The sequence below is a fragment of the Bombina bombina genome, chromosome 7 (genome assembly GCF_027579735.1).
Source record: "Bombina bombina isolate aBomBom1 chromosome 7, aBomBom1.pri, whole genome shotgun sequence".
Taxonomy (NCBI): Eukaryota; Metazoa; Chordata; class Amphibia; order Anura; family Bombinatoridae; genus Bombina; species Bombina bombina.
In genome coordinates this window covers 486,568,182-486,578,504 of record NC_069505.1, presented here as the reverse complement: position 1 = coordinate 486,578,504, position 10,323 = coordinate 486,568,182, and the positions used below count along the sequence as shown (strand labels likewise).

The window sequence follows — 10,323 nt, the reverse complement described above, 5'->3', positions numbered from 1 at the left end:
AGACCCGCTCTCTGCTGAGCGGGTCTGTTATATTTCCTCAGCGCGGGTCTGTGAAACAGCGCTTTCTTTTAAAAATTAATAGGGGAAATTACGTTTAAATAATATTTGGCTAATATAATGTTATATAATTCTGCACTATGTGCAGAATTATATAACATTATTTTTAAGGTTTACTGTCCCTTTAAGTAGTAGAAGGTAGTAGCTGTTGTTGATGATTGCAAAGCCAGTCACAATTCTTATATATTCTGTGATAGCAATAATCCGCAGATTATCGTTATACTATTTCTCTTGAGCACTGGAAGAATGCGACCACTCAGTGCTGCTGCTAGGACACGCCCCCCACCCCTCACATGTTTGTAAATATGTTATTATATCTTTTCATGTGACAACACTGAAGAAATGACACTTTGCTACAATGTAAAGTAGTGAGTGTACAGCCTGTATAACAGTGTTAGTTTGTTTCCCCCTTATAATAACTCAACACACCTCCATTAATATCTAAACCATTGGCAACAAAAGTGAGTACATCCCTAAGTGGAAATGTCCAAATTGGGCCCAATTACCCATTTTCCCTCCCTGGTCTCATGTGACTCGTTAGTGTTACAAGGTCTCAGGTGTAAATGGGAAGCAGGTGTGTTAAATTTGGTGTTATCATTCTCATACTGGTCACTGGAAGTTCAACATGGCACCTCATGGCAAAGAACTCTCTGAGGATCTGAAAAAAGAATGGTTGCTCTACATAAAGATGGCCTAGGCTATAAAAAGTTTGTCAAGACCCTGAACAGCTGCAGCACTGTGGGCACAACCATACAGTGGTTTCACAGGACAGGTTCCAATCAGAACAGGCCTCACCATGGTCGATCAAAGAAGTTGAGTGCACATGCTCAGCGTCATATCCAGAGGTTGTCTTTGATAAATAGATGTATGAGTGCTGCCAGCATTGCTGCAGAGGTTGAAGGGGTGGGGGGTCAGCCTGTCAGTGCTCAGACCATAAGCCGCACATAGCATCAAATTGGTCTGCATGGCTGTCGTCCCAGAAGGAAGCCTCTTCTAAAGATGATGCACATGAAAGCCCGCAAACAATTTGCTGAAGACAAGCAGACTAAGGACGTGGATTACTGGAACCATGTCCTGTGGTCCGATGAGACCAAGATAAACTTATTTGGTTCAGATGGTGTCAAGCGTGTGGGGCGGCAACCAGGTTAGGAGTACAAAGACAAGTGTGTCTTGCCTACAGTCAAGCAGGGTAGTGGGAGTGTCATGATCTGGGCCTGCATGAGTGCTACCGGCACTGGGCAGCTACAGTTCATTGAGAGAACCATGAATGCCAACATGTACTGTGACATAATGAAGCAGAGCATTATCCCCTCCCTTCCAAGACTGGGCCGCAAGGCAGTATTCCAACATAACGACCCCAAACACACCTCCAAGACAACCACTGCCTTGCTAAAGAAGCTGAGGGTAAAGGTAATGGACTGGCCAAGCATGTCTCCAGACCTTAACCCTATTGAGCATCTGTGGGGCATCCTCAAACGGAAGGTGGGGGGTGCGAAATCACTAGCATCCTCCAGCTCTGTGATGTCATCATGGAGGAGTGGAAGAGGACTCCTGTGGAAACCTGTGAAGCTCTGGTGAACTCTATGCCCAAGAGGGTTAAGGCAGTGCTGGAAAATAATGGTGGCCACACAAAATATTGACACTTTGAGCCCAATTTGGACATTTCTACTTAGTGGTGTACTTACTTTTGTTGCCAACGGTTTAGACATTAATGGCTGTGTGTTGAGTTATTTTGAAGGGACAGCAAATTTACACTGTTATACAGGCTGTACACTCACTATTTTACATTGTAGCAAAGTGCCATTTCTTTAGTGTTGTCACATGAAAAGATATAATAAAATATTTACAAAAATGTAAGGGTGTACTCACTTTTGTGAGATACTGTATGTGTGTGTGTGTATATATATGTGTGTATTTAACGCTAGGATTGGCTATTGAAATAAATAAAGGTGACTTTCATTCATGAAGTATACTATACTTCATGCAGAAAGCTCCTTTATTTGTTTCAAGCGATTGCCGTTCTGTGCTGGTCAGGCAGCCCACGGCAGAAATTTGTTTTGCTAAAAGGTGATGTTTTCACCACTTAGCAAATAGCATGCAGGAAATCCAGCACCCAAGGGCGCCAAGCCGGATTTACCGCACGGCTATTGGCTAAGAGGTGAAAACGTCACCTTTAAAGCAAAACCGCAATCTGCCGTGGGCTTCCTTAGCAGCTCAGAACGGTGATTGCTTGAAACAAATATAGGAGCTTTCTGCATGAAGTATCTTATACATGCATTTTTTTTCAATAGTCAATCCTAGCGTTCCAAAAACGCTAGGGTTGACTTTTACTTTAAGAACATATGGTGCTATGTGAAGAACATTGGAATGTGATATTTTATGTCAGATTTGTGCACTTTGGTTAAATGCGATCAGGTTTGCGCACGAGTAGGGTATTAGTTTTTTTTTCCACCTTTCTCGCCCAATTGAAGTCTGGGGGAATACGTTAACATGTTTTGGTTTTTTTGCGCATGTTGGGTTAGCACTAGTTGCATAAACTTTTTACTTTCAAATTGTAATACGCATGCAAAAGCTTACTTCTAGCGAATTAAACGTGCAAGCGGTAAATTACAATCCACTCGTAAACTACCCCTTTGTCTCTCAGAAAATATCTCTTCTCCCGACAGATCAACACCTGGGAACAATTGGAAAAAGTGAGACTAGATATCCAGAGACTGGAGACTGAGAAAACTGATATTGCCAATGAAGTGAAGCAACTTGTGGTGAGTAAACAGGAGTGAAAAGTGAACCTTCTTTTTTTATTCATAAAAGTAGGAATATTACTAGGTAAACTGTAGTGTGTTGTGCATTAAAGGGACATTAAACACTTTGAGATGGTAATATACAATTATAAATGATATATATTTATATTAAAAAAAACTCTGCAATATGCTTTCATTATTTATTTTGTCCCCTTTTCCTGTAATTCCATTCTGCAATCTTGAGCTTTTCAGTTTCTGCTAGAAATGGAAGTGCAGAGCACTTATATACCACACAGCCATTGGCTGCACACTCTAGTGACCTATTTATAACTGTCCCTGATTGGCCACAGCAGGAAAGGTAAACTAAGTTACAACATGGCAGCTCCCAGTGTTTTATAGACACTAAAACTTTAGACTTATTTTTGTCACTATTTAAACAGCTAATGAAACTTTATAAAATACATCTACATGTTATTCTCAGACTAATCTTTTCTTTGAATGCCTCATTCTATCTAGCATCTTATTTAGTGTTGAACCCTTTCATGACAGGGTCATAATGTTTACATCGAAACAACGTTCCAATGTAGACAAATTGAAATCCCGCGATCGTGCACCTGGTCGTGAGATTTAAATTATGGGATTGGGTCAGGGGGGCATCCCTATGATGCTAGGCACGCCCTCCAGACCGGGATCACATCCAGGATTGCTTCAGGACATCCAAAAGGCTATGACGTTGTTTTCCGTCCTAACGGAGCTTAAGCCCAGCGCTGTTTGGACGGAATAGAACGCCATAACAGGTTAATGTCCCTTAAAGTGAAGGTAATGTTTTACCGATCTCTATACACCAATCAATTAGCCATATCTTCATTTACTAAGTTGTTAAATTTTTGTCACAAATTGATTGTATATTTATGTAAAAAATTATTTTTATTTTTCACTATCGTTACCTTCCTGACTCCTCCCCACAGCCATTTCCTTATTTTAGAGACTGAAGTATAGAGCAGTCTCCAACGCTCGTTCACGAGGAATGCAACGAACTGCGCATGCGCATAGCGTAGTCCACTATTAAAATTTCTTATTAGATAGTTTTAATGTTTAATAACAGATTATCTATACATATAAATAAATTATTAAACAGTATACATAAGCAATAATTGATATGCCAATTCTCATACTAATATGTATTATATGCAATTATACCGTTATTGTCTTAAAACAGTAATTGCACTGTTTTATTACGCTGTGTAAATATTTGTAACAGTCAGGATTTCAGCCGTCTTGTTTGTTGCCGTCTGAAAAATGCCTCTTGCATATCTTGAGAAATTCAATAACAATATGAATAGTCATGCGCGAAACGGGAGCGCGCTTGTATTGCAAGTCCGACAATAAAACAGAAACGCATGCGCAGATCATCCGGAAGGCAGATAACGTAGATTGACGGCCGCCTAACGGCCAGAATTTCAGTTGGATGAAAAGAAAGCGTGACCAAACAAAAAAAAAAAAATTACAGGTTGACATCGGTAAAGTAAAATATGTGAGTATAAACAGGAAAAAAAGACTTTATTATTTCAAATTGAAAAAAATGATGACTTAAACTCATATTAATTTGGGTCAACAAGTGATATTAGACTGTGAAATAGTTCACTTTACCTTCACTTTAAATGCATCAATAATAATCTACCTCTGTTTTTTTTTTTTTTTTTTTTCTCCCACAGACTTCACACGACAAGCAAAGTCTTCAAACGGTAAGTTGGCGACTGTTCGGTAACGCTCCTCATTTTGCGTAGCTTTTTACTTTCTCAAGTTTAATTCTCACCTTTCAACCTGTTTTGACATTTTCCTCTTGTCCTCATCAGATTTCTCTATACCATTATCTTTGTCCTAAAAAGATCAGGTTCCTGTGGAGAAAGAAATCTAATTTATGCTCTGGTTTCTAATGTTGAGTCATTAGTTTTAAAGGGACACAAAACACCAAAATGTCTCTCTCATGATTCAGATAGAACATACATTTTTAAACAACTTTACAATTTACTTTTAGTATCAATTTTGCTTAATTCTCTTGGGATCCTTTGGTGAAGGAGTAGCAATGCACTACTGGGAGCTAGCTGAACACATAGGTAAGCCAATGAAAATCTGCAACTAACTCCCAGCTCCTGAGCCTATCAATGTATGATTTTTAAACAAAGGATACCAAAATAAGTAAGCAAATTAGTTAATGGAAGTAAATTGGAAAGTTGTTTAAAATAGCAAACTATCTGAATCATGAAGGTGAAATTTTGGGTTTCATGTCCCTTTAAGATGACCAGACGAGATCTAAAAAACAGCCCCAGGATCAGAGTGTCTCTCTAAGTTAGAATGAATGGAACCTTTTTTTTGTCTGGTTTGCATCTCCCCACATTCTCCATCTGTCATTGGTGGGTCTTCTTGCTTCTCCCAAGTTGTCTGGGGCTGTGATTTGTGGATCTGCTCACTTCCCTAAGCTCCTCCCCCCAAATGTGTGTTTGTGGCTTGCCTGTGATTGTTGGGTCTGCCCTTTTTAAACCAAGGTGTATCTTGGTCTGGTCTGTGATTGGGTAAGTCTGCCTGCTTCTCTCTTGTAGTGTTCCTGGGTCGGTTTTGCCAATGTCATTTCATTTTGTGTCAGCTCCCCAGGTACACGTCTATCAGGCAGAGGGGGAAAGAGATCCGGCTGCAGCTGACATCTTTATATCAGGAGGAGTCCAGGCTTGATGAATCCTTTTATTGCCAAGCTCTAAAACTGCCCAACAGAACCCATCCTGACACGGTAAGGTTGTGAATATGTAGGTTTATATACTCGGGTCTCAACAAATTTTGTTTAAAATCTAGTAGCCAAAAACCTTTGGTCATCCCTATGTGCAGCTGGTGGCGGCAGTTAAGTTTCTCCAATCATAATAGACTCTTAAATTAGATTTCTAAATCTCACATGCTGATTTCTTCCTGTGCAATATGAAATAGGTGACTGAAAAAATATTAAACGTGCACTGCTAAACAGTCATACAAAAAACCCCCAGCTAACTGGACAAGAAGAGAGCTGTGGGCGGAGTTGCATGTATTTCTTACAGTATTGGGTCTAGACTGTCCCTTTAATTATAAAGTATAACACTTTGCATTATACTTTCATTCTTTTTGGGTGGTTTTAACCACCTTTTCTTGTAATTTTAAATCTGAAAAACTAAGTTTTTTTTTCAGTTTTGAGGTTAGGAAGTGCACACTACATACTTTATAAGCCTAACCCTGCTACATATCTGTCATTTATTGGCCTCAGCAGAGATGGGGAGATAAGATACTCTCATTGTTTTATAGCCACTAAAACGTTACTTCTTGTGAATATGTAAACAACTAATGATACTTTTAAAAACAAATGTTATTCTCAGACTAATATTTTCTTTGAATGTATTATTCTATCTAGCATTTATTTAGTATTTAAAGTGAAGGTCCATTTTGATTAATTAGTGCCGGGTTTTTAATAAACCTATTAAAAACAAGGGCACTTTAATTAATCAAAATTGACATTTCACTGTTTTCTTCAAAAACGTACCTTTTAATCCTGGCAGCCGCTCCAGCACTTCCTCCGCTCGTCACAAGCCGTCTTTGCGGGTCCAAAATGACGAATCCGGCTTCCTTCAATCACAGCGTTGCATCAGGCCAACGTACTAGGTTTACCTCTGATGCCCTCACCCCTGCCTCTAATAAACACAGTATACTGTTCCACACTTACAGAATATGGGGCACATAGCTTTAAAAACAAAAATGGGAATCTTGTGCACCACAACCCAAAAACGTGATTGTCACAACCTTGGGCCCGATTATCTAAAGTTCTCTGGGCTGGCGAGACTCTATAGCAATGCTGCCACTACTTCTGTTTCCCAGATGGAATTATATAAAGCCACTTCTTACCCTGAAAACAGGGCGTATGTATACTGCATTTTTACATATGCAAAACAGAATAAGAAGCAGTCTGCCAGGAACGAACAGCAGCATCAATAGCTTGTTCTATGGCCCGGCTGCCACCTGGTAGTAGCTTCTTTCTGCCCAATTGTGCTTTAAACAGAGGAAAACTTTCCTGTAGTATATCAGTCTGATCCCGCCGACATGGTCAGTCCAGCCCCGAAATACCAGTAGTGATGTCGCGAACCTAAAATTTTGCGTTCACGAACAGTGAACACAAACTTCCGCAAAAGTTTGCGAACGGGCGAACCGCCATTGATTTCAATAGGCAGGCGAATATTAAAACCCACAGGGACTCTTTCTGGCCACAAAAGTGATGGAAAAGTTGTTTCAAGGGGAATAACACCTGGACTGTGGCATGCAGGAGGGGGATCCATGGCAAAACTCCCATGAAAAAATTACATAGTTGATGCAGAGTCTGTTTTTTAATCCATAAAGGGCATAAATCACCTAAAATTCCTAAATTGTTTGGAATAACGTGCTTTAAAATATCAGGTATGATGTTGTATCGTTCATGTGGTGTAAGGGTTACGCCCGCTTCACAGTGACAGACCAAACTCCCCGTTTAATGCATGCAAACCACCGCAAACAGTCCATTTGCACAACCACAAACTCCCCATAGATCAGTAGATGCAATAGATACATTTGATGATAGATACGATAGATAGATTTGATAGATAAATAGAAAGATTTGATAGATAGAGAATTACAAGACGGGCGGTCTGGGACCCATGGTAAGGTTCCCAGAGGCAGTTGCGGCACCCGAGGCTCTGATTAGAACAGAGCACTCTGTGTATCTGCCCTCGGCCGAAATCGGAACATTCTTTAGCTTTCTGCCTGTCGGCCAAATGTCCGTCTGCCAAATGTCCTTCTGCATTTTGTCAGAGCACCGCGTGCAATCTACTGTGCCACCAGATAGGAGTGGTGTGTTAACTAGTACTATTCTTATCAGTTTAATCCCTGTTACGTCCCCTATCAGAGGACGTGTATATGGCATGGATTTTAGGAACCGGGAGATGGAAAAAGATGCTTGGACACCCAGTACAGGTCGTTCTCAGCCTTTTTATACGAGGGTCCCGACCCTCAACAGGCACGACAGCATGAAAGACCCCATATGCCATGACTTCCTTTTGCACATTCGAGTAAAGGTATGGCATTGTTTTTAGGAACCCAGAGATAATTTTTAGGAACCGGTAGATGGAAAAAGATGCTTGTTCGGTCCTCCTACTTCAAATTTGGGGCACTGCGCGTGCAATCTACTGTGCCACAAGATTTGAGTGGTGTGTTAAGTAGTACTATTCTTAGCAGTTTAATCCCTGTTTTGTGCCTTTTTTTTGGTTTGGGTTTTGAAGCCACAGTGCAACACCAGAGGCCAGAAAAATTAGGCATGTACACATGCCTGAAAAATTAGGTATTGTTGCAGCTGCTGCTGTAGCAGCGGCCAGAAAAATTGATGTTTGTTTGACAGTTAGAAAGTGCCCTAAAACATTGTGGCTTGAACCCTAGTTGTTGGCGGATAAGTCACACAAGTCATCCGGCATTCGAAGATAAAATACAGCGGCGTGTGGACCATTTTTAGCACAAGGCAGCTCATCTCATCAGGCCTTTTTTACTCGAATGTATCGCCCAACGTCAGTCCCTTCGGGATCCATCCCTCATTAATTTTAATAAAGGTGAGATAATCAAGACTTTTTTGACCTAGGCGACTTCTCTTCTCAGTGACAATACCTCCTGCTGCACTGAAGGTCCTTTCTGACAGGACACTTGAAGCGGGGCAGGCCAGAAGTTCGATTGCAAATTGGGATAGCTCAGGCCACAGGTCAAGCCTGCACACCCAGTAGTCAAGGGGTTCATCGCTCCTCAGAGTGTCGAGATCTGCAGTTAATGCAAGGTAGTCTGCTACCTGTCGGTTGAGTCGTTCTCTGAGGCTGGATCCCAAAGGGCTGTGGCGATGCATAGGCGATAAAAAGGTCTGCATGTCCTCTATCAACAACACGTCTGGAAAGCGTCCTGTCCTTGCTGGCGTGGTCGTGGGAGGAGTATTACTTTCATCTCTTCCCCTGTTAGATTCCCGTTGTGCTGTGACATCACCCTTATACGCTATGTAAAGCATACTTTTTAATTTATTTTTGAACTGCTCCATCCTTTCCGACTTGCTGGAATTCGGTAACATTTATGTCACTTTATGCTTATACCGGGGGTCTAGTAGCGTGGACACCCAGTACAGTTCATTCTCCTTCAGCTTTTTTATACGAGTGTCCCTCAACAGGCACGACAGCATGAAAGACCCCATTTGCACAAGGTTGGATGCCGAGCTACTCATGTCCCGTTCCTCGTCCTCACTGATCTCACTGAAGGTATCTTCTTCCCCCCAGCCACGTACAATACCACGGGTACCAGATAGGTGACAACAACGAGCACCCTGGGATGCTTGTTGTGCTTGGTGTTCCTCCTCCTCAAAGCCACATGACTCCTCTTCCTCACAATCCTCTTCCCGCGTTGCCGCTGGTCCAGCAAGCGATGCTGATAAGGCTGTTTCTGGTGGTGATGGAGACCACAACTCTTCCTCTTCACGCTTATCTACGGCCTGATCCAGCACTCTTCGCAGGGCACGCTCCAGGAAGAAAACAAATGGTATGATGTCGCTGATGGTGCCTTCGGTGCGACTGACTAGGTTTGTCACCTCAAAAGGACGCATGATCCTATAGGCATTGTGCATGAGCGTCCAGTAACGTGGCAAAAAAATCCCCAGCTCCCCAGAGGCTGTCCTAGCACCCCGGTCATACAAATACTCGTTAACAGCTTTTTCTTGTTGGAGCAGGCGGTCGAACATTAGGAGTGTTGAATTCCAACGTGTCGGGCTGTCGCAAGTCAAGCGCCTCACTGGCAGGTTGTTTTGCCGCTGGATATCTGACAAGTGCGCCATTGCCGTGTAGGAACGCCTGAAATGGCCACACACCTTCCGGGCCTTCCACTGCGGTGTCCCAATAGCTACACCAGCTTGTATGGTAAAAGCTGGCGGGCTAACAGTTCAGACAAGCCAGCAGTCAGACGCCGGGCAACATTGGCTTCTTACGCTCAAACATGTCCTTGACAGACACCTGACTGTGGGCAGATGAGCAGGAACTGCTCCGGAAGAGAGACGGATTGGCGGATGGTTGAGAGGGGGCAAGGAGCACAGCAGTGGTTGACGTGGCTGAAGATGCTGGACCAGGAGGAGGATGGCGGCTTTGAGTTTGTGTGCTGCTTGTCCTCATGTGTTCATCCCATAGGCGTTTGTGATGTGAGATCATGTGCATTTGCAAAGCAGTTGTACCTAGGTGGGTGTTGGACTTCCTACGACTCATTTTCTTTTGGCACAGGTTGCAAATGGCATTGCTTTTATCAGAGGCAGACACATATAAAAAAAATGCCACACTGCTGAGCTCTGCGATGACGGCATTTTGGTGGTGGCAACAGCATGTGTTGATTGGCGTGCTGTCTGGCTGACCCCGGGTGCCGATGCATGCTGTCTGACTGTGCCACTAGCTCCTTGCGACGACCTCCCCCTGCTTCC

The 10,323-nt window shown here is 42.5% G+C and overlaps 1 protein-coding gene across 1 annotated transcript in view; it reads left to right on the top strand.

Annotated features, from left to right (window-relative positions):
* LOC128666807 (serine--tRNA ligase, mitochondrial) overlaps positions 1 to 10,323 on the top strand; it is a 70,753-nt gene that overhangs the window by 10,782 nt on the left and 49,648 nt on the right. Inside the window, exons 2-4 of the mRNA XM_053721602.1 lie at positions 2,724 to 2,819; positions 4,514 to 4,543; positions 5,443 to 5,583. Of these exons, the coding sequence (XP_053577577.1) occupies positions 2,724 to 2,819; positions 4,514 to 4,543; positions 5,443 to 5,583 (267 nt within the window). The remainder of the gene's footprint in view (positions 1 to 2,723; positions 2,820 to 4,513; positions 4,544 to 5,442; positions 5,584 to 10,323) is intronic.